This window comes from Siniperca chuatsi, linkage group LG12, assembly GCF_020085105.1.
Source record: "Siniperca chuatsi isolate FFG_IHB_CAS linkage group LG12, ASM2008510v1, whole genome shotgun sequence".
Lineage (NCBI taxonomy): Eukaryota > Metazoa > Chordata > Actinopteri > Centrarchiformes > Sinipercidae > Siniperca > Siniperca chuatsi.
This window is the reverse complement of record NC_058053.1, coordinates 119952-145649: the sequence shown is the minus strand read 5'-3', so window position 1 is coordinate 145649 and position 25698 is coordinate 119952. Positions and strand designations below refer to the sequence as shown.

Here is a 25698-nt window from a genome sequence, read left to right as displayed (position 1 = left end):
GTAGATAGACATCCTCTCTTTTAGATCTTTTCCTCTTGCCATCTTGATCCAAAGTTGAGGTCAACTGGGCCGCTCATTATTTGTATACATGTCACAGAGTACAGTAGGAGGTTAATTATTGTATTGTATGGAAGCATGTGTATTCTATATGCTCATCCACCTATTTATTTAGCATTTATACCTAATATTAATAAGTGTTGTCATTATCTAAATTCTGTCCACACTGTGATCTGATCTCAATATGCAAATTAGGTATGCAGACCACTTCCAGATGTCTTTTTCCTGATCCAGATCCAGATCATCACATTTTAACACCAGTTGGAGATGGGTTTTATTCAGTTATTCAGGACCATGGAACTTGAGACAGTTCTTGGCAGTAAAATGTGTTTTCAATCTAATGTTAAATTTCTTAGAAAAATTAACTCTTTCAACTGTTCAATTGACTTTTTATTGAGAAACAGTGAGTTGTTACTGTTACTTCTCACAGCAGCAGTATACTGTCAGCCTTAGCTATATCGAGTCATAATGTCCATGGTGTGGAATTAATCTTCTTCTTAGCTGCATATCTTCATTATCTTAAGCTTGACATGATACCTTTTCTCTGTAGTTTGTGTATTTTTTAGAGCCACACGTTTCAGTTGAGATATCCTATGAGGTATGAGAGGTTAGGGTTAGCAGTAAGGTGAGGTAAAATGATTAAGGTATACTTTCCTTGATATGTTCGGATATTAAAGGCTTGCATGCAGTGTAATGTTCCTGGTGACATTTCTTGACATTTTGTCTACCACCAATGCTCTTTGTTCACATATGTTTTGTTATGCTGAGATGAATATAGTTTGCAGTTTTTTGCTCTCTGATCCAGTACCAGCTTCAGATCAAAATACTGTATGTCAAAATTTAGTAGGCAGATCACAGCACTGTAAAGGTCTGTTCAAACCAAAATTTCGCCTTGAGTTACTCGCTCAAATACAACCACTGGAGTGTATTTTGGAGTATTTCGGAACCCGTGAATATATGCCCTTAACAACCAATAGGAGTACTGGGAAAGGCAGCTAACGCTAGTGCTAACTTGGTTCATAGTTCAAGTACAACTGATAGCTGCATTGACTGTATGTAATTGTGTTGCGATTCATCCAGAATTATGATATTAAGTCAAAAGTTTGACTTCCTGTGTCATAATTTTGATAATTTTTGTAACATTTCATTTACTTTTTATTCTTCTGGCAAAACTGGGCTTCCATGAAGTTGCCAAATGCTTGCTCATGGTGGGATTTGTTGGGTCTCTAATATTATAAAGAGTACGGTCTAGACCTGCTCTTTAGGAAAAGTGCAGCTATTCCTTAATTTGGCATTTATTAAAGCATTGGAGGATCAAAAGCATCTTGTACAAGGATCTTTTCTATTCAGAAAACCACAGTCAGCAAGCTGTTAATCTCATCATCCTAAAAAAATGCTATTCTTAACATTACACAGAGTTTTAAATGTGAATGTACAACTATCTGTTTCTGCAGAGGATGGGAGGGGCTGTGGTTTAGACTTAGCTCTCCCTTCTGTGGTGCACAGGCTGGTCCCAGCCTCTTAGCACACGATTCCACCCTGCTTCATTCCCCAAAACTGATACTTTTCCTCCCTCAGTATATGATGTTCTTTCTGATATCCCTGTTTCTTTGTATAAATGGAAGCCTGTTTGCAACAGCTAATCAACTTTTCCCTGCAGTCAGCAAGTCTGCAGGACAACACTTTGAATTGTTAAGCCTCATGCCCTGTGTGTGTGTGTGTGTGTATGTGTACAAAAGTTTCAACATGGTATTAATATAATAGGCAAGCAACCTTCATTTAAATTATTAATTCGCACACTGTCAAAAAACTTGTTTCTTAATATTATAAAGACTACGGTCTAGACCTGCTCTATAGGAAAAGTGCAATGAGATAACTTCTGTTATGAATTGGCGCTATATAAATAAAACTGAATTGAATTGAATTACCATCTGCGCATATACTGTATCTCTCCAGCACCAAATGGGAAGCAGCAAACCGGGTAGTTACTTTAGTAACGACAGAAAAAACTCTTCAAATACTGTCACACACACACACGATAGACGGTGATATGAGTCTGTGTTTAATTCGTTGTGTATCTGGTCCACCAACCAGCCCGTAATTTAGTGAGAAATCTTAATTTTTGAAACGTTTGCCTCTCATTCCTAAATGCTTCTCCAACTAAAATAGTGCAGCTAAACAATGGTGTCACAGACACGCTAGGCTCACCATCAGCCAGTCACAGCGCACTCCCTCACCAGAGTACTAATCACACACACCTGCTCCCCATCAGCACCTCATCACTACTAGGATAAAGGCCCACCACTCACCTCAGCCAGTTATCTGGTCTCGACCTGTGAACGTAGCAAGACTCCCCAGTTCTACTCCAGCGTGTTCTCCCCATCTCCATTCATCATCTACCCATCTACAGTCTACGGAACAGTAAGACAAAGGACAGTAGCAATAGCCCGTATTCATCCCATTACGTATCCCTAACCTCACTTCTTAACTGTAAACCTGTCTGCTCTGTGCTGTAATCCAATAAATATCCATCTGTTGCCCTATCACTGTCTCCTGCCTATCTGTCCGTAACAAATGGAGGCTGGTAGCAAGTTGAGACAAAATACAAAATGTGAAGCACAGAAAGTATGTAAGTACGGAAATACAGTTTCTTTATGGATTATATTGATGCCAAATTGACAAGAAGACTATTGACATATTTATCTTGTGTTTCTAGAGATTTCTTAAAGGGAGTTTGACATATTATTTTCCAGGGAGCTTCAGTTTAATTCAAACTGTTAATACTGTATGTAGCCTATATTTAATTTATTTTGTCACCACTACAGAAACACTAGGTAACTGCTAAGGTATGATATGGTCGACTGCAGTTAGTTATTTGTTTGATTAATGGTTTGCAATCTAATAATGTGTGTTTGTATTGATTACTGACGGTGGCTATCAGGCTAATTATCAGCTAATTGCACTTATTTTATAACGGCAGTATGCAGTAAATACACCGTGTGTGTGTGTGTGTGTTTTTTTAAACTACTTTCCTAATTTACCATGATGTGCTTGATGGTGTTATGACTCCATTCATTTATTCACCCAGAAAAAGCTAATATTTCTCCGTATAATATAACCTGTTAGCTGCTGTGTGTCTGCAGTGTATTTACAGATTTGGGATTTTATTTGTTTAATTATCAGATAAATTTTCAACATACATTAATACCATAATTATAACCATATAACACCAAACACTACAATTTGTCAAAAGACACACATTTTATTGGGGACCCACTCAATTTCCCTGGGACCCACTCAAATGACCACCTGTGGGTCCCGGGGACTCACTACATTGAAAACCTATCAACGTCACTATTACGGTATTATATCTCTTGTTACATCAGTACTGCCTTCATGTTACAAAGTAATCTATCAGGAATAGGCATACAGACAGACATCCAAATCACAGAAATCATCAAACAAATGCGAATAAATAAATTGTGAGGCTGTCAAACCCTGCCTTAATGTAGGACCAGGCATCTACATACAATCAGGCTGTGAGATTACTTTCCAGGTTATACAGTTATCTACATATGTGTCAGGACACTCTGGCTACAGACTGCTGTTGAGTACTTTGCCGATGACCACTTAACACCCCTCACCGTGTGATATGAAAACATATAATCAAATTCAGACCCTCTATTGAATGCACAGAGATGAAATTACTAAATCTTCTCAACAGGACAGGAAATAAGAGAATTTTCCAAAATGCATCCTTTCAATTTAGGCATGACAAGAAATATACAGAATTCTTTGAAATAATCCAAAACATATTACAAATAGTTTCTATTTCTAACAAGCATAGGAGACAGACAGATTACCAGTGGATGGGGAGGAGCTTCTTTTTACTTTCCTTACATGTTGCAGATGTAGGAGGTTTGGCTCCTGCTGGTTAAAGTCAGTCATCCACAGAGTCCTCACAGAGAAAAAAGGCCTGCAGAGCCTTCCCCCTGGAGATGTACTTGATGCACTCTATCTCACCACCATAGTTGCTGGGCTTCTGGAAGTGGATCTCCAGGTGGTCCTGCAGGTCCTCCTCGTCCTTCACATCCTTGATGTCATCCAGGAGGATGGTTCGCTCTGGAGAGCCACAGAATGTCTGAAACGAACCATCAACATCAGCTTTGTCATCACTCTGTTTGTTACACAACTTCTTTCTCTTCTTCAGAATCAAATGAGGAGATGGATATTGATAGACTGCTACCACTGATGTGAACTCAAGCTGACCACAGCTGTTGCTCTATATTTGATCAATTTGGATTTAATACTAAAAGGATACAATTTGGCTTCAGAGTTTTTTAAGCTAACCACTGACCAATATTACAGATGAGTAATGTAGAATGTATTTTGTAACAATGAACAAAAACAAAGTTCTTGAACATCACTCTTAACATTAAACAACTGATGAAAAGTTAGGAATAAATAAAATAAAGATACTCGTAAGTCAAAACATACTACAACATTTGACTTTCTAAGTCAAAATTATAAAAAATCCACAATTTGACTTACTATGTCTATTATTTGTATATAAATCTTAATCTAAAAGTCACTAGTAATTAGCTGTCAGATAAATGTAGTGGAGTAGAAGAGTACAATATTCTAATCTTTTTAGTCAACGGATGCATATTTTATTCCAGGGAAATAAGTTCAGTTGGGCTACTCAGAAATGCCATCAATTGCCATGTGAGTGGTACTATACTAGTAAATATGTGTATATGAATGGGATAATAATAGTATGTAGTAATGTTAAAACATGTGTATATATACCAACGAGATCATGTGCAATAACAACTGCCTCACTTTAGTGAAGTACGCAGATGATTTGGAGTTTCAGGAGCAGGACCACACCTCAACCATTCCACTTCCGGCACTTCCATAAATACCTACCTAACCCATCTCCCATGAAGACTTTGGAGTGGCCTAGTCAGACCTGACCTGAATGCTATTGAGATGCTGTGGCATGACCTTAAAAAGGCAGTTCATGCTCGAAAACCCTCCAGATGAGTGGGCCAAAATTCCTCCACAGCACTGTAAAAGACTCATTGCAAGTTATCGCAAATGCTTGATTGCAGTTGTTGCTGCTAAGGGTGGCCCAACTAGTTATTAGGTTTAGGGGGCAATCGCTATTTCACACAGGGCCATGTAGGTTTGGATTTTGTTTTCCCTTAATAATAACAACCTTCATTTAAAAACAGAATTTTGTGTTTACTTGTGTTATCTTTGACTAAAATTTAAATTTGTTTGATGATCTGAAACATGCAAAAAAAATAAGAAATCAGGAAGGGGGCAAACACTTTTTCACACCACTGTATATACGATGAACTTAATCCCATCCATCCACTCACTCACTCACTCATATTCTGTCACTTCCATGGTCTATATCCCATCTGGTTCATCTCTCCACCACACCCAAGACCACTACAATTCATCCGACGAACCATCCGTCTCCTCCAGCCCTTCTCCCCCATCAAAAAGAGGTAGATGACACTCAAGATCAGTCCGTTGCCCCCACTGCACTTCTCCGACTCCTTCCCCTCCGAGGACAACCCAGGCCCCCCGTCATCTCCCAGACAGCTTGGGGCTCACAACCCGCAGCTGGTCACCACACTCCAAGTAAGGCTCCTCGACAAATAGCCCTCATCAAAATTGTCTGACTGGACCGTTCACTTCAGAAAGCGCTGAAGGACAAAGGAAACTTCTATAGAACGGTCAATAAAGCAAAATTCTTCAACTCTCATGTCAGCCCCTCATGGCCACTGTTCTGTCAACACCAGCTCACTTCCGGATGACGGCATCGTGCGCACCCCAACTACAAGCCGTGACGTCAGCGCTCCCATTAAAGGGACAGCTCACCCACATCCTCCAGCTCGAAGACAAGAAGAACAAAAGAAAAAATGTGACTCATCAGCCAGTGCAAAAATCACCACAGATTCAGCAACCACCTCTGACCCACATTAAATTCCATTACAGTCAGTTGAAGCAACCATCACTGGAATTCTGGGGCTCTCCACCTCTCATCAGGGTTGTTGTTTTCAGCAACAGCTCCAACAGGCCACATCATACAGCAGAATCTACACTGGGACTTCAGTGCCCCCCTGCCTTCCAGCTCCAGTACCAAAACCAGCCAGCCACAGCAGCCCCCCCCCCCGAGATGGCAGCGCCCTCTGGTGCCCACTTCCTACCGGAATTCCAGGATCTTCCGTCTCCCAGCTTCACCAGTCCCACCAGTTGGAGCGTCCGGCACCGGGATGCCAGCACCCAGCTTTCATCCACAGCCCTTGCAGCAGCAATTCCCTTCCTCTCTTTACTTCAGTCTTCCTTCTCAACACTTTCCAGCCCAGCAGGCAACTTCACCCTACAGCTAATCCTTCCATTCGGCATCCTAACACTTTCATCTCCCGTCCTTCTCCAGTTCCCTCCAATCTATGTAAACAGATCATAGATGGTAATTACATAGATCTTGCTTTTCTCATCATGCCTTCCATCCACCAACCACCCGCCAAAACGGACTCCATTACCCGAAAGGGAGGAAAACCACCCGCACCAGAGAGCTTTCTTCCACTGAGTTTGCTTATGCTTTCTCTTTTCAGTGATGTACTATGGTCCCAATTTCCCACCCACCGGCAAGAAATGGACGACTACAAGGCAGTCATTCTAAATCTGGCCCTCCGTTTTGGAGGAAATGATTTCTATCAGTACCACATTCACTTTGCCTCTGAAGCTGCTGCCCGCCTCCAACAATTCAATGAGAACACTTACTGGGGCACACTCGACAACGAAATCTATTACTGCATCTTCGCTGCCTGTGCAGCCCTACCATGCTCCCTGTGTAGCGCCCCATCTCATCCAACCTCTTCTTGCTCCTTTCCCGCTCACGCTAAGCCACATAAAGCCCAAACAAGAACTTCAGCTTTCTCTCGCCTATCATCAGCAGAACTCATACCTCTATGGCAACCATCATCAGCCCCTACCTTCTTCTTCCCCATAAACAAAGGTAGAGATAAAAAATGGCAGGCCAATCATGATCCAAAGAGGTTGTTCCATCTGCAATAACTTCAACGAGGCTGGATGTACCATGTCCTGCTTCCTCCATGTCTGCTCCTACTACGATGGAGGCCACGCCTGCCCTGCATGCCCGCACAACCCCACCTTGCAGCTAGGTAAGCACTTTTCAACACCCATTAGGCCGGGCCTTAGCAGCAACACTCCAAAACCATCCTGATCCAGCTTTTGCTCAGTTCCTCATCAAGGGATTTAGAGAAGGTTCCCACCCCGGAATTTCCACACGACCATCCACATCTTTTTCATGCAAAAATGTTCAGTCTGCCATTAATGAGCCAGGGTCTGTCGATCACCTGAACACCAAGGAAGTCAAAGAAGGCTTCATGATTGGCCCTTTTGCTCAATCAATTAATTGGCATTAATTAACAATTTATCTTCTTTAAGAAGAGTGGTGCCCCTGAGGACTTTATCTATTAATGTTATTTCTGATTATCTTTGATAATTCTGCCATAATTAATTGATCGCACCTACACAAGTGGGTGCCCCCCTTTAAACATTGTAAATCCCAACACTAACTTCCGCATCAGCCCCCTGTGTTGCAACAAGGAAATAGTCCGGAAAGAAATGTCAGGCTCACCTGGTTGCAAAAGCAGCCCTAAACTCTTCGACACCCTGTCAGAAGCCCTCTGTTGGATCTTGTTGAATAACCATAAGATTTCATTCCTCGTCTATCTCTTGGATGATTTCCTCATCATTTCCTCTCCCTCATCGCCACCCGCATCAGGTCTGGTCACATTGACTTCACTCTTCTCAGGCCTTCGGGTTCCACTGTCTGATCACGTCATCAACAGCTTAGCGCCCTCTACCCTCTCATCTTACTGGTCAGCTTGGAAGAATTTCTGCCACTTTCACAACCAGTACAACATAACCTTCCTGTCGTTTGATCTTGTCACCTTGTCCTGTTTCATTACTTATGCCCACACCGTGATGGCTATCAAAACACACACCATCAAAGTTTACCTTAGCAGTATCAGCTTCTTCTCCAAACTTCTAACCACCAGCCCTGGCCCAGCCTCTAACCATCCTCAGCTCCGGATACAGCATCCCTCATGTTGCTCGAACCTTAGAAGCCATGTTTCTGCTGGCTTTCTTTGGTTTCCTCAGATGCTCTGAATTCACTGCCTCTACTCTTCAGTTTGACCCATGCCGTCACGCCTACATTTCAGACTTGTCACATTTCTCAGACGACACCATGGTATTCTACCTAAAATGTTCATTTTAGGTAGAATACCACCTACCAGAATACCAGGCAGGGGGGCACTGAAGTCCCATGTACAATACCGAAACCAATCAATCTGGCCATCCTACGCCCATCTTTTACTTCGAGGTCCAATCACCGCTGAACCCTTTCGAGATGCTTGCAAACTACTCGGAATTCCACAAATCCCAGAGCATAACCACGTCAGAACCTCTCTTCGTCTCCGAGTCTGGACAAGTGGCTACTCGATTCTGGTTTCACCAGCACTTCCAACACGTACTTTTTGTCCAGCATTTGTCCCATCCATTACTCTGGTCACTCCTTCAGGATAGGAGCTGCTACCTCAGCCTCCTGCATTGGCATTCCTGAGCACTTTAATACAAATCTTGGGCCGTTGGTCCTCCCAAGCGTATCACCGCTACATTTGTTCTGATCTCAGAATCCCAGTTTCAAATATCTTGGCATTGAAATAATAATAATAATCTCTCAAAAAAGAGATCTTGAGCAATGTCTACCAAGCTCTGATAGAAAGTGTATTTGTAGTGTAGTGTAATTGTCTTGGTTTAGTCACCTGTCTGTGAGGAGCAAAGCCAAACTCTCCAGAGTGGTCAGCCAGGGAACCAAAATCACAGGCTGCACACATACCCAGCTCTCAGAACATCATGCAAAAGCAGTAAAAAGAATGGCCAATAAAATCCTTGATGACACATCCCACCCCCTTCATATCTTTTTTGAAATGATGCTGTTGGGGTGGAGCTTCAGAGTTCCCTGTGTGCTGAAGTGCTGTTTTAGAAAATCCTTTATCACCACTGCCACTGTGCAGCTCAACAGCAGCTACGGAGGAACATGGAATTACTGAGCTGAGCCAGAGCACTCTATAGTTAGTATCTAATTTTTAACTGCCACTGGTCAACTCTTTAAATTAATTTTTAACTCCCACTTCTGTTAGTACACAGCATTTTACTGTATGAAATTTTACATCTTTTTTATGTGCACTTTGATGCTCTTACATATACACTGTATCAAATCTCTACATGTGTCATGCACTAGCAAAAGACAAATTTTGATTATTGCCTGCATTAATGGACAATATAGTTTTGAATCCGAATGAACAGACCTCAGCACATCCTTTCTACTTTACCATACCTCTGTCTGTATGATCTGGTGTGTGCTGCAGGTGTCAAATTGGTATAGTTGCACCTCAGTCGCACTGATTCCAGCAGTACATGTACAATGTCTGTGTGTTTGGTTTTGATTGAGTTGTGACTTTAAGAATAAAGGGTGTAATTATTGACACAAACTGCATCATAATGTATAGATGAAATTAGTTGTTCATTGCAGCCCCAGTCTTTGGGTTTTGGATCTGTTTTTGTGATCAGTGTGCTTTGTTGAGAGATCGGTGTAGAACTGATAAGTTCCACTCTGTAGTGTGTATTGTCTTGGAAAAACAAAGGGCAGGGAAGGAATGCAGATCATGATATGCTGATGGAGTGGAGAGCATGCTGTACTTTGTCTCATGGTGTGAGCAGAACCATCTGCAGCTCAATGCGACAAAATCTAAGGAGCTGGTTGTAGACCTATGAAGGGCCAAGGCACCAGTGACCCCGGTTTCCATCCAGGGGGTCAGTGTAGACATTGTTGAGGATTACAAGTACCTGGGAGTACACATGGACAATAAACTGGACTGGGCTAAGAACGCTGAAGCTCTGTACAGGAAGGGCCAGAGCCGCCTCTATTTTCTGAGGAGGCTGAGGTCCTTCAACATCTGCCGCACAATGCTGAAGATGTTTTATAAGTCTGTGGTGGCCAGTGCTATCCTGTATGCTGTTGCATGCTGGGGCAGCAGGCTGAGGGTAGTGGACGCTAACAGACTCAACAAACTGATCCGTAAGGCCAGTGACATTGTGGGGGTGGAGCTGGACTCTCTGTCGGTGGTGTCAGAGAGGAGGATGCTGACCAAACTACATGCCATCTTGGACATGGAGTGGGTGGGAGACACCCACTCCATGACATGCTGGTCAAACAAAGGAGTACCTTCAGTGGAAGACTCATCCCCCCAAAAAGCACCACAGAAAGTCATTCCTGCCTGTGGCCATCAAACTTTTTAACTCCTCCCTCTAAGTGTTAGTCTATATGACCCTAAGTCATTAAACTGGACATAGATCATTAACATCACTGCAATACTTGACATAACTGTGCAATTTTCTGTGTTACTGCTGTGCAATATACTCTCCAGTTTAAAATTCCCTATTCATTGATATTTATTCATATCTCTATTACTGCTGTGCAATATCCTCCATCTCATTATAATCTTAATAGCTACACTTAACAGTTCACTATTCCTATGCACTATTACTTCATACCGTACTTTATACTGTCTTATCATCAACCGGTAAACCCACTTTGTACTTCACACTTATTTTAATTTTATACTTATACCCACTTGGTACTTAATTTATTTTCTGACCTGTGTTATAGTGTATTATATTTTTTAGTACTTTTAAGTACTTCTATTCCTGTGTGCACTGAAGTGATAGTGAGCAGCTGTAACAAAAGAGTTTCCCCTCAGGGATCAATAAAGTATTTCTGATTCTGATTCTGAAAATGATTGAATGTTACCTTTACCCAGTCTTAGTACTGTATCTTACCTGAAACTTGCGCAGCTGGTATTTGTAAATGGGTCCAACCTGCACATTCACTTCAGAGTCCAGATCCACACGGTACCTCCCTCTCAGGGCCAGACTCTCAGCAACTACAGTCACACACACACACTTTAGCATTATAATACATAATTATTTCAATTCAGTTTTATTTATATAGCGCCAATTCATAACAGAAGTTATCTCATTGCGCTTTTCCTATTGAGCAGGTCTAGACCATACTCTTTATAATATAAATGCTCAGCAGGGTTGGGTTTCATTTAGATCTGAACTGACTGACTATCTGACTGACTATAAGTACCTGGGAGTACACTTAGATAACAAACTGGACTGGGCTAAGAACACTCAAGCTGTTTACAGGAAGGGCCAGAGCCGCCTCTATTTCCTGAGGAGGCTGAGGTCCTTCAACATCTGCCGGACAATGCTGAAGATGTTTTATGAGTCTGTGGTGGCCAGTGCTATCCTGTATGCTGTTGCATGCTGGGGTAGCAGGTTAAAAGGTAGCGGACGCAAACAGACTCAATAAACTGATCCGTAAGGCCAGTGACATTGTGGGGGTGGAGCTGGACTCTCTGGCGGTGGTGTCAGAGAGGAGGATGCTGGCCAAACTACACGCCATCTTGGACAGTGTCTCCCACCCACTCCATGACGTGCTGGTCAAGCAAAGGAGCACCTTCAGCGGAAGACTTATCCCACCAAAAAGCACCACAGAGCGCCACAGGAAGTCCTTGCTGCCTGTGGCCATCAAACTATTTAACTCCTCCCTCTAAGGGTTAGTCTGTTTGACCCTAGGTCTTGACCCTAGGTCACTAAACTGGACATTGAGCATTACAGCTCCGCCTTAATTAATAATAATTGTGCAATATTCTGTGTACTACTCCCGTGCAATATTAGTTTTCCCATGTTAGTTTTTCTTATTTATTGTATTGATATTATATACCTCTATTACTCTTGACAGTACATGCACCTCCACTTATTACTATTACTTATTACATGTTTGGTGACACTGTATTTCTGATTCTGATTCTGTCGCTTTCAGCAGGTATTTCTGCCTCTGGAGCTGTAGAGTCCGGATCTATGATTGCGGACCACCTACTACAATTATTATTAGTCTTATTACTATTATTATCATTATTATTACTAATATTATTTTATTAATATTAACACTACATTATTTAAAAATTCTATGTGGAATTTGCATTGTGTTACTGTATGCTCTCTTATCTCCTGCATGCTCTCTCTCTCTCTCGCTCTCTGTCTGGTTCTGCGTGAGGTTTCTGCCTCTAAAAAGGAAGTTTTTCTTTGCCACTAATTATACGTTTTGTTTCAGTATATGAAGTGTGGACCACATCCTGAAACTTTCATCTAAATTAAATGATGATTGTCATACAAGGCTTACTTCCTGTTGCCAGTAGGTGGCACAATGAGTACAAGTCTTAATTGGCATGTAGCTGTCCTCAGGTCAGGACCCCCACCCAAAATTCGGGACACATTGGACAATGTACACTCAAGTTACAGCAACTCACAATCTCCACTACTGTGCATCATCAAGATCTTAAAATTTGAGGTGGATCAATTCAATTTTATTTATATAGCGCCAATTCATAACAGAAGTTAGCACTTATTTCATATAGAGCAGGTCTAGACCGTACTACTTATAATATTATTTACAGAGACCCAACAAATCCCACCATGTGCTTGCTCTTGGCAACAGTGGCAAGGAATAACTTCCTTTAAGAGGCAGAAACCTTGGACAGAACCAGACTCAATAGTGGGAGGCCATCTGCCGCTGCCGTGTTAGGTTTTGAGAGAGAGATAGATTTAGAGAAAGATGGGGGGGGTTTAGAGAGAGAGGTTTAGAGACTGAGAGAGAGAGAGGTTTTGGGGGAGGGGGGAGAGGGAGGCACAATCAAATACCACCTAGAATTTTTTAAATAGTAATAATGTAATTGTAGTGGTAACATTAATATTAATAATAATATTAATAATAATAGGACTATATAGAGAGCCAATAACAACAACTGCAGTAGCAGTTGTCGAGCAGGAACATGGGGGCAGTAAGTGGCCCACAACCACAGATTCAGACTCTGCAGCTTCGAAGGCAGAAATACCTGCTGAATGCAACAGAAGGAGAGAAACGAGAAAGCACAAAACTACGGGAGAGAGATGATGTTGAGTTAGTAACATGCAGTAATGGGATAAAAATGCATACAGAGGGAGAGGAGGAGAGAGGAAAGAGGTGCATCATGGGAAGTCTCCTGGCAGTCTAGGCCTATAGCAGCATAACTAAGGGATGGTTCAGGGCTCACCCAAGCCAGCCCTAACTATAAGCTTTATCAAAGAGGAAAGTCTTAAGGCTACTCTTAAATGCGGAGATGGTGTCTGCTTCTCAAACCCAAATTGGGACCTGACTCCACAGGAGAGGAGCGTGATAACTGAAGGCGCTGGCTCCCAATCTACTTTTGGAGACTCTAGGGACCACAAGTAACCCTGCATTCTGGGAGCGCAGTGTTCTAGTCGTGCAATATGGTATTATGAAATCTTTAAGATATGATGGTGTCTGACTGTTAAGAGCTTTGTAGGTGAGGAGAAGGATTTTAAATTCTATTCTGGATTTTATAGGGAGCCAGTGCAGAGAAGCTAATATTGATCTTAAGGGATGTATTCGGGCAGCCTGATAATAAGGAATTGCAATAGTCCAACCTAGAAGTAACAAATGCATACACTAGTTTTTCGGCATCATTTTGAGACAGGATGTGCCTGATTTTTGCAACGTTAAGTAGGTGAAAGAAGGCAGTCCTTGAATTTTGTTTCATGTAGGAGTTAAAGGATAAATCCTGATCAAAGATAACTCTGAGGTTCCTTATGGTGGTGCTAGAGGCCATGGCAATGCCATCTAGAGTAACTATATCTTTAGATATATGTCTCGGAGGTATTTGGGGCCAAGTACAATTACTTCAGTTTTGTCAGAGTTTAACAACAGAAAATTGCAGGTCATCCAGGTCTTTATGTCCCTAAGGCATGCTTGAAGTTTAGCTAATTGGTTAGTTTCATCTGGCTTGATCGATATATATAATTGGGTTTCATCTGCATAACAATGAAAGTTTATGGAGTGTTACCACCCAAAGATCTAGATTCTGAGATCTAGGTGAAACGTAGCGAGGGGGGCTACTAGGTGTTTAGATTGCACTCCGAAAATTTGAAATAGATTGATGAATTCGCTAGGAGGACTTTGTTAAAGTACTGTGCTAACATTAACTGATTCTGAGGCATTGTCTTAGTAAATCAGGAGCTAAATAAACACAGAATGTGGCTGCAAATTCACTGAGAACTGCAGGACACATCTGCACTGCACCATTGTCTTAGTAAATGTGGCCCAGAGAGTTGTACCTCCAGGGTGGAGAAAGGTGATCTGTCCTGTCCCAGTGTTCTTATCATACTCCACACTCTCCACCTCTCCTCCTCCTCTGCTGGGCCTGGAGAAATTCATCTCCAGTCGGTCCTTCATTCTCTCCTCTGGCATGGAAGGGGGGATGTTGAAAACCTTGAGCTCCTTTCTGGAAACATCGAGGTGGACCTTCATTGATGACAGCACACACTGATTACAGGGGATTCTTTAATGGTCACCGCAAAGAATATATATCAATACAGTGTGAAGAGACCATAAGTACAGTATGACTTTATATACAGTTTTAATTGTTTTCAACCTCTCCAATTAAGTAATTTGCCCATGGCACTGTCATTTCTGGCTGATTTTATGTGAAAATGGAAATGCAAAGCATATTTGATCACACACACACACACACACACACACACACACACACACACACAATGATCAGTTATGTTGCTTTGCAGTTAAACTCTATCACTCTTATGTGTTGATCGTGCAATAGCTGTGGTAGTTTAGGTTTTGTTATCACTTCCTGTTTTATTTTGGTAGTATTCTTCTTCTCTTGTGTTTTTACTTCCAGTCTGTGTTTTCCCTCCAGTTTTGATTGTTGGCCCTCCCTTGATTGTTTGCACCTGTGTCTCGTTGTCTCACCTCCCCTAGGGTATTTAGTCTGGGTCTTTTCTTTGTTCTGTGTTGGATCATCGTTGTACACGTGGTGTTGTTCCTGCCGAGCCTTGTCTCTAAGTTGTGTTGGATTCTTTGTTCTCCCGTGGACCTTGTTTGGAATTTTGGATTTTGTCTGCTCACCTCTGCCTGTTCTTGCCTGCATTCCACCCCACAATAAACACGGTAGTCATCCAGCTACTTCACCCTGAGACCGCTTCCTCGTCATCTGTTTTTGGGTCCACATACCTCCATATAGCACCCCCGCTATGACAGAATGATCCAACCAAACATGGACCCAGCAGGTAAAACCCCAGAAGTAGCACCCTACCACATAGCGCTGGCTAACCGAGAGATTCTGCTAGGCCAGCATGAACAATTACTCCAGACTCTGAAAGACAGCAAACAGGCTATGGTTTCCCAAATTACACAGCTAACCCAGCAGGTCTCCCGACTCACCATCCAGCTCTCAACAGCCGGCACCACCTCGCCTACAGATTCCGGTCACTCTCCACCGCTCCCTGTCTCTGCCGGAAGGCAGGCGCCATCGCTCCCGGCCTCTGCCGGAAGGCAGGCGCCATCGCTCCCGGCCTCTGCCGGAAGGCAGGCGCCATCGCTCCCGGCCTCTGCTGGATCGCAGCCGCACCCTGTCCAGGTCCAGCCGCCTCGTCGCCATGCCTTGATGTCCCGCCGTCGCCGGTTCCAGGTCCAGCCGCCTCGTCGCCATGCCTTGATGTCCCGCCGTCGCCGGCTCCCCATCCTGATGTCTCGTTGCCAGTCCCCGGCCCCGCGGTACCACCACTGGTCCCTGAGTGGATGGGCAGGCCTCCAGAAAGGGTCAGTCCTCGCCATCGGCCTCCAGAGACTCTCGGTCTTCGCCGCCGGCCTCCAGAAGGATTCCAGCCTCCAGAAGGGTTCAGCTTTCGCCGCCGGCCTCCAGGAGGGTTCAGCTTTCGCTGCCGGCCTCCAGGAGGGTTCAACCTTCGCCGCCGGCCTCCAGAACGGCTCAGTGTTCGCTATCAGCCTCCAGTGACTCTCTGTGTTTGCCGCCGGCCTCCAGAAGGGCTGCGTCTTCGCCGCCGGCCTCCAGAAGGGCTGCGTGTTCGCCGCCGGCCTCCTGTGACTCTCAGTGTTCGCCATCGGCCTCCTGTGACTCTCAGTGTTCGCCATCGGCCTCCTGTGACTCTCAGTGTTCGCCATCGGCCTCCTGTGACTCTCAGTGTTCGCCGCCAGTCTTCTGTCTGGTCTTCAGATGATGAGATGATCAGCTCCGAGGTCCCCAGCGCCGCACCTGTCCAGCCCCCGGGCCGTCTGCCCCAAGTCTCCCACCTGGCCCTTGATTCTGAGCCCTCAATCACTGATCTTTTTGTTGAGCTGACTTCTGAATTTTTAACAATTTAACTATTATTTCCTCACATATAGCTTACAGGCGTCCATTGAGAATCTAGCTGTCGCTGATGGAAATTCACAACCCCTAAACATAGTTAGACTGTGTGTGTGGGAGTGGGTGTGTCTGTTGATGTGCAGCAATACTTGTCATGGCCTGAAAGTGGAAAACCACCATCACTGCACAAAAATACCTCAAACTTAACAGCAGGATCCATGGTTATTCTTTTTGGTTTCACATCCAAACTAATGCTGTCACAGGACACAGAGCACTTGGCAATCTTCAGGATCTGAGAGGCCACTGGAGGACAGAAAACATTAGAAAAATTAGTCATTTTGGCCACGTTTGTCTGTTACTGTTCTAGTCCAAAGCAGCAGCAGCCCCTGCTGGCTGAATAGCTACATTAACTTAAATCCAATAAACAAAGGAGGAAGCCACATGGGTTTTTTTTTTTAACCAGTGATTGATCTAGATGGAAGACACTGACATTGGTCATAGTTTTCAACTGTGAACTGAAAAACCAAATGTCATGTGAAGTTCAGTTAAAGTGATTTACTTTGCTACTTTGGAAAGAATCTGAATAATATTTTAGAAAGGCAAGTATCACTTTCTAATATAAAGGGTTAGAGTTTCTAAGTGATTTGATTGAAGTATAAATTCTTGGTAAATGAATTATAAAAAAATAAGAAAGCCATTAGTTCTAACTTATAAACCCTTTATAAAGGGTGCCTTAGAAAGTGATACTGAAAAGTCATGTGGCTGTTTTTAATTCATCTGATCACCATCGCCGTCATTAAGAACGACAGCCATCGAGAGCCGTGGATGGTCTTTACAGCTAGAGAAAGGAAGTTGCTGCTAGAGTTACTTGTGTGTTGTGTATAACCGCAGGGGTAGTGGGCCACCAGGGCAGCCAGTGTATATACTGTATATTATATTAAACTGTATATTATACTATAATCAGGTTATATATAGAAGGTCCAACCTCAGTTCATCAATTTTCTGGCAAAAACTACATCTGGAAGACAAAGGAACATCCCACATAAAGCTGTGACAAGGTTATTAAAACTGACTTTTATAGGGACTGCAATTGAGATACGTAACCTATACCTCTCCACCTTTATTTAAAATAAATTGTTGACTTTCATACTTTCATATTTTTGGACCTAGAGCTAATCTTCAGTTCAAGTTTGAATTCAGTATTTTGATTTCAATAAAAATGTGAATACATGGTATTTGAACGTCTTGCTTTCATGAACACATACTTTAGTGTATGTTCAAAGTTTGTTAAACTGCTGCTACTTTTCTCATTTGCATGTGGGTGAGTGACTGTTATCTACTAATGTGTGCATATGTGACATAGCCAGTCAGTGCTGAATACAAATTGTTGACTCATCATTTTTGGTAGTATTAATATTAAAATACAAGTGATGAAGAACTCTGCTACTTATCACATTACAGTCTATCACACAGAAGAGTAGATGAAGTGATGTGTACCTTTCTCCTCTTCAAAGGTGATGAGTGCCTGTCCTTCCTGCAGAAGCACAGTGGGTCTCTGGCTGATGGCAAACACTCCTCTGATTGGCTGACTGTCGTCCTCCCTCTCCTCTTTATTCTGAGCCCTGAACTTCACCTCTGTGTCTGGAATCTGGGCGTAAATCTGGACAGGAGGAAGAACACACTGACTTACAGGATAATAATTGTATCTGTGACATTATAAAAGTTAGATTGTATGTTATTATTATTGTTATTATTGTAGCAGCTTATTGCTGCATATGTCAGTGTATTGTAATGTAAGGTATATTGTATTGTTACTAGTAAATAGACTGAAATGGATGCAGTGACAGTCTGGTGTAGTTAGGGAAGAACAATTTGGGCTGGTGGACGATCCTGAGGACTTTCTTCTTTTCCCACCTTGAATTTCTGCTTCAGTTTGGTGGACTCGGCCCTCTTAGCTTCCAGTTCATCTTGACATCTCCTCAGTTTGTCCAGCAAATCCTGTCTTCGTTTACCAAGCTTCAGGATTTCATCCTGTATGAAAGAATCAAGTGAAAAAATGTAGTGAGTCCCTTGTTATCCTCATCTAATTTCTTCCCGGCAGCCTGCAGATGTACTGTACCTGCACTGCGTTCATGCTTTGAGTGAATTCCTTCTGACACTCCTCTTGCTTTTCGACACATGCAAACATCTCTTGCTGGGCCTTCATCTTGGCTTCCTCCTCTTCCAGTTTTTCCAATATCAGCCTGGCTTTCACATCATCAGCTTTCTCTGCTTTAGACTTAAAGATAAAGCAGGAAGAGTTCAGAGAGACTACAGCTAGACCTGTTTGCCTGAAAGTAAGCACTTTAACATTGTAGTCATAGTCAAGGGCAGAACCAAGAAAACAAACTGCGATACTCCATTCCTAATCTGTCACAGACACGAGTGAAGGTACTGAGAAATGAAGTGTAATTTTACCATATTGTATCAGATTGTTTTCATTCTGTACTTAGGTATTGGTACTATACTTAAGTATTTCCATTTACTGCAGCTATATACTTCTATTCCACTAAATTCATCTGACAGATATACTAGTTTCTTTTCAGGTTAAGATTTTACAATACAAAAAACATGATAACCGTATTAAATACAATGCATGTTAAAGATTAAACCAGTGGTTCCCAACCTTTTACGTTTGTAACCTCTTATTTAACTCTTATTAAATTCTCTACTTGGAGCCACTTTTCACATTTCAGATACCTATGAGTTGTTAGCAGTTCCACCAAAGAGACATTTCCCCTTTAAACAAAAAAAGAAAACAAATTTGTGTATCAGAGCTTATTTTTTTCTTCTTTCCTGTCCCATTAATCAGCTCATGACCCCTCAAATTTATCTTGTGACCCTTTGGAGGGGCCCAACTCCTGGGTTGGGAACCACTGGACTAAACTAGCTAACTGTATATAAAGTATTTAAAACTAGCCAGGGGCGTAGAAGTGAGGGGAAAAGTGGAGCTAAGTACCCAGGGTCAGCATCCTCTCTCTCTCTCTCTCAACCCAACCGGATGGCCGCCCACCCTGAGGAACCCTGCCTCTTAAAAGGAAGTTTTTCCTTGCCAATGTCACCAAATGCTTGCTCATTTTGGGATTTGTTGGATCTCTGTAAATAATATTATAAAGAGTACGGCCTAGACCTGCTCTATAGGAAAACTACAATAAGATAACTTCTGTTATGAATTGGCGCTATATAAAAACAAAATTGAATTGAATTGAATATCTAATTACTACTCAAGCGCAGTGCTAAGTTTTCTTATCAGTTTCATGGGGGAGATTGTGTTGAATTCAAAATTTAACTGAACATCCCTCAAAAAGCCTGGAATTAAACATTTGTTTTTATGTGCAATTTTGAAATTTTACATCATTAGCATTCTTACTGTTGGCTGAATAAATAGTTTGACAGACTATTTCTGTATCTAAAACTTATTGAACATTACTCCCTGTATTAAGACCAATCAATCAATTTAGAAGTGATAGCAGGTTCTAACTCTGTGTTTTCAGTTTAAATACTGGGCCTACCTCTTCTGTATCTGTGCCTTTAAGTTTCTAAAGTGTTATTATGCTACTTCTATGTTGCAACAGACTGGGCTGGCACTTGTTGGAAACTAATTCAACTTAATTCTGCAAATAAAAACATGATTATCCTTTGTCAACATAGGGGCCAGAATAAGATGGCTTTTCACCTTTGCCTTAACTCCCCCTTCCATTCTATTCCATTGGTTGCCAGTTCGTTACACAACCTGCATATTTCATGGTCAGTGGAGTGAGACTCATACTCAGTCATATCAGGTGATGAATCTTTCATGATAGAGTAATGAATTCATTTTGCAACATAAGCTATACATCACAGCTATAGATTAGCTGTGATGTATAGCACCACTAACTTTGTGCAGTGGTGTTTCATGTAACGTGATCTATGGTAATCTTAGGATATGGCTAGCTAGCTTTAGGTAACCCTTTTCCCCCATCATTTAATAATTATAGGAGCCCTATATTGCAACACTTACCGTAAAATGACATTTCAATCATCCTTACAGTATAAGACATTAGGTAAATATTTACATTTTAATCCAATCAAAGAGTACAGTACGGGTATAATGAAGACCTAAAAAGCTGTGACAGAAATTCTATAATCTTGTAAAACTTCATGGTGAATGAAATATGCTGAGATTTTTTTTTTAAATGCAACACTTCACTGTTGATTACACTAATAACCACTACAGATGCATGTGTTTACTTGTTGATTCAGTTATTTGTAGGCGTGACAGTGGCTGTATTAAAACGGAAGGCTAAGGTTGCATACAGGGCCCAGATGTTTATGCTGCTATGCCACTGAAACTAGGTCCACCTCCACCATCTATAGCAGTAAAATGCAACTTACGCACTGATCCATGACCAGTATTAACCATAATATATATACTTGAATGCAGGATTTGTAATTGAATTGGAGTAATTTTACACTGTTGGTAAAGCATCAGAGTACTTGTATTCCACTTCTGCTTTTCACGGGACTGTTGAATTCTCAGGAAACGTATGTTATCTACCTCCGTTTTTTAACAGAAATGTACAATATTACACCGCACCATTCTGGTTTGAAACTTCCGCCTTGAGCGATTCGCGTTTTTCTCTCTGTAGGCCTATGCTGAGTTCAGCCTGAACTCTCTTCGGTGCTCAAATAAAACGGTACTTGAACCTCTGGAACTTGTAAGGTTTTGTTCACGAGACGGTTAGGAGATGAAATGATGTAAGTATTGTGAACTTTGCCTCTCATTACCTTCCATGTCTCCAGCTCTTTCTTGGCCTCCTCGAATCGACTGCCTTCCTCCTCCAGACCGTCCATCTGACAATAAGGAATAGCCCTGTTACCAACCAGGCTGGACCACTTAGCCCTTCACCGATAAGTAACGACCACACTCGTCAAATACTCAAATAATCCTTACCTTGACATCTATCGGGCGGTTTTTGTAGATGTCAGCCATGACCTGACGGACGAAAACGAAACTCGGTTAACAAAATATGAAAAATAAAGCTAGTCAAATACAGCCTGTCCTAACACTAAACCGCAGTACCTGTCCTGTATGTCGTTGCTGCCTTTTTTCCTGTCGAACAACCGTAAAGTGTGAAAAAGACAAAAAAAAGACAACTCAGTGCAATTGCAGGTCCGACTAACTGAAATCAAAATCAAAAGTGAAAGTTAAAGGTGCTATTGAAAACATTGATAACATCCAGCCAGTAGATGACGCACTCCCCCTTCCATTCCATTCCATTGGTTGCCAGTTCGTTACACAACCTGCATATTTCATGGTCAGTGGAGTGAGACTCATACTCAGTCATATCAGGTGATGAATCTTTCATGATAGAGTAATGAATTCATTTTGCAACATAAGCTATACATCACAGCTATAGATTAGCTGTGATGTATAGCACCACTAACTTTGTGCAGTGGTGTTTCATGTAACGTGATCTATGGTAATCTTAGGATATGGCTAGCTTAGCTTTAGGTAACCCTTTTCCCCCATCATTTAATAATTATAGGAGCCCTATATTGCAACACTTACCGTAAAATGACATTTCAATCATCCTTACAGTATAAGACATTAGGTAAATATTTACATTTTAATCCAATCAAAGAGTACAGTACAGTACATTGTAGGGATGCTATTATAACCTACAGCGCTTAATCTTATACAGACAGCTACAGTAAAAGTTGACGTTAGCTAGCATAAGTGTTAGCGTAGTGTTGACTAACATTAGTCATAGTGGTTTCTTGCTGAAAACAAATCTCATAGCTGATTATAAAAAAAAACAGCTGAGAGCCACACAGCAACAATGGCTACAGGGAGAAAAGACAACTGTACGATCATGCCAGTATTTTCAGATTTTTATATTAATGTGAGTACCGTAGCTGTTGGGCTCAATGCAGCTGGCTACATGGCTAGCTAGCCACGAGTACCTCAGTAAACTGTCTCATAATAGCACTAACGTTAGACTGTTATAGATGACCTTCAATAACTGTCAAGTTTTGGGTCTAAACAATATAACGAGTAGATTTACAGTAGTTCTGAACTTTAATTTACCTTCAACATGACACATTGGTAATATATTGGGATCCTACGTGCACTCTGTTCTTAAAGAAGAGCAACTATCTTTTCATAAGCTGACCAGTCATTGGCCTGGAAGGACCATCATCTTGCCCTGCATAAACTTTTACTGGCCCGGGCCATCGGTTACGTCAGACCCTGGCTTACTTCTAAATCCCCTCTGATCCTGTTCTTCGTTATAACGTTACATTGTTTGAGGGAACTATAACGATAGGTAACTGGACAATCTTGACAATCTAACCAGTGACAACACATTAGTTGTTTATTTTGTTTAAATATGCAGAACTGTAATTTTATGGGTTATTGTTGTTCAGACAATTAAGCTAAGATAGCTAATATGTGCTAACGTCAGTGTTCGTTTTTTCCACACTAACTGGCAACTATACCACGTGATACCAACATCGTTATACTATTGGCTCACAAGCCTTGTTAGAAGCAGGAACCAAACGTCAGACATCTCACACAGAGATAAACTCAAAATTTTTTAAATGATTCATTCACAATCATAATATTTTTTTTTAGGAAAAGTGATACTTTCATTCTGCACCTTTCTAAAAGCTCCATGGATTTTTTTTTTTTTTAAATTCGTCTACATAAAAATGTTATCAATATAACTTTTAAAGCTGGACTGAAGTTGACAGGCACTGGTGTATGGAAGACCAGGTGGGCCACAAATGTGGCAGTTCAACTAAATGACACCATTACTCTTGACTCTTTCTTAGGTGCACAGACTGTGGTAGAAATGGAAACGGTGGTGTCTGATCCGGTGCCGGGCCTTCCAAATAAGACCATTCAACATCTGACTCAAAGTGGAGATCTCATGAGGATTGGAGTTGCTCCTGAAAATCACAATGATAGGAGCTCCCCTTTGTCTGAACTTTCTCCTTTGCTGGATTCGTTGGTGGGCCTCGCACAGGTATCGGTCCACCCGACACGTCCAGAACCCACTGTCCATCCTCACACCAATAGGAAGATTCAGGATTGGACAGTCAAAGTTGACAAACACATTGTTATAATGGGTGATTCAAATTTGGCCAGAGTTCCAGCCTTTAGTGATCCAGATGTGCAAGTAGATAGTTTTCTTGGTGCCACTTGTTATCACATAACTGCAGTGCTGAACAAACTTGGAACTCACCCACAAGTATTACCAGTGGGACTTAACAATTGTCTGCGCGAACAATCAACAGCAACAGCATTTAAACAGATGCAGCAATTGATGACAACGGCAGGAGCCATATTTCCTATGGCTTCTATTTATATTCTGCTTATTCATTATTCAGACTCATTACCACAACAACAACAAACTCTTATTAAAGATTTGAACACAAAAATCAGAGAGAAGTTTTCCCATTTAAAACGGATAGAGAGGAATGGGTTTGAGGTAGATTCAAAAGACCCTATGAATTGGACCAAAGACACGGCCAGTAGTATTTTACATCATTGGCTGACACAGTTAAACATGTGAAGGGGGAGAATTATTCTTCAGTAAATCCCCACCTTTCTAATGTAATTAACTTGTGTTCATCTTTTACACTTAGTAGCTTGGAATACAGTGTTTTAGAAAGGGGCTTGACTTTTATTCCAACTCCGAGATTGCCTAATCACTTTGAACTAAGAAGGGATCTACATATGTTTGTCATAGGATTGTCAGCTAATCCTGATATTATTATTAAAGAGGTTGACAAAGGTGGTCAAATCTGTATTCAGGATAAAGCAAATTATTTACGGGAGGCATATAGACAACTAAATGATGATAAATATTACATCCCCTTACCTTGCTCGCTTCAACCTGAGACTCAGTTAATGGTGAGAGCTATAGTAGCGCGTCTCCACGAGGAGGGTTATATCACAACTAAACAACAAACATATTTGTCTGGTCACAACTCTCCCCGTGCTAGGTTGTTTTATTTGCTCCCTAAGATCCATAAACGACCAGAATCCTGGCCAGATCCCTTCAGAGTTCCTAGCGGCCGTCCGATTGTCAGTGACTGTGGCTCTGAGTCTTATCGTGTAACGGAATATGTAGATCACTTCTTAAACCCCTTGTCCAATGGACATGACAGTTATGTAAAAGACATGTATGATTTTGTTCAAAAATTAAAAAATATGCGAGTTCCTAAAAATACTTAGGTCTTTACAATAGATGTGGAATCACTTTACACAAATATTGATACAAATTTAGGTTTACAAGCGGTAGCACGAGCTTTTCAAAAGCACCCGGATGGGTTGCGCCCTGATAACATAATATTAGAACTTTTGAAATTGACGTTGGTCAGAAATGACTTTGAATTTGATGGGAAATGTTATCTGCAGATTTCAGGCTGTGCAATGGGAAGAAAATATTCTCCTGCATATGCAGATATATATTTGGCAGACTGGGAATCATCTGGGTTTCTTAAATGCCCTAAATTGCCTTCGCTGTATTTAAGGTATTTAGATGACATCTTTGGTCTTTGGCCCCATTCGTTGTCTGAATTTGAAAACTTTGTTAATATATTGAATAAACATCATCCAAAAATAAAGCTGAAGCATAATATTCATCTATTTAGGGTGGAATTTCTGGATACTCAAGTCTTTTTTTCAGACTTTGATGGGACTTCTAAGAAGTTAACTACAAAAGTTTACTTCAAAGAAACACCTGACACACCTATCGGGGCCTGATTAAATCCCAACTGATCAGGTTCCATAGGATATGTACCTACAGGGAGGATGTGGAATTGGCCACTGGCATTCTCTTTGCTGCCCTGTCCTCTTGTAATCTTATTTCTGACCAGTATTTCATTCTGACACCCCCCCCCCCCCCCCCCCCCTTTTAAATGTTTTCTATTTTAGTTTAATCAGAAATATTTTTTTCAGTTTTTATTTAAATTTTTATTATCTGGGCTTAAAATGTGGTTCAGTTCCCTACCCTAACCCTAACCCCTAACCCTAACCCTGACCCTAACCTTCCTCCACCCTTCCCTTCCCTAACCCTAACCTCCTCCCCCCTTACCCTGTCAGGTCCCAGTAAAATCTCAGTTACCTAGAAGACATGTAAAAAATCAAATAAAAAACATATTTTTCAACAAGGGATTGGCTTGTAATTTTAAACTTTTAAATTGAGTATTG

General features: G+C 41.6%; 1 protein-coding gene across 1 annotated transcript; it reads right to left on the bottom strand.

Moving 5' to 3' along the window:
- Window positions 1–3299: 3299 nt before the first annotated feature.
- nmi (N-myc (and STAT) interactor) lies at window positions 3300–21709 on the bottom strand. Its single transcript, XM_044217709.1, has 10 exons — window positions 21559–21709; window positions 21430–21471; window positions 21264–21329; window positions 18577–18735; window positions 18372–18488; window positions 17955–18117; window positions 16654–16760; window positions 14410–14596; window positions 11008–11111; window positions 3300–4198 (listed from the first exon to the last, which is right to left on the bottom strand). The coding sequence occupies exons 2-10, from the start codon at window positions 21466–21468 to the stop codon at window positions 3998–4000; spliced, it is 1143 nt and encodes a 380-aa protein (XP_044073644.1). The 5' UTR covers window positions 21469–21471; window positions 21559–21709; the 3' UTR covers window positions 3300–3997.
- Between the last annotated feature and the right edge of the window lie 3989 nt (window positions 21710–25698).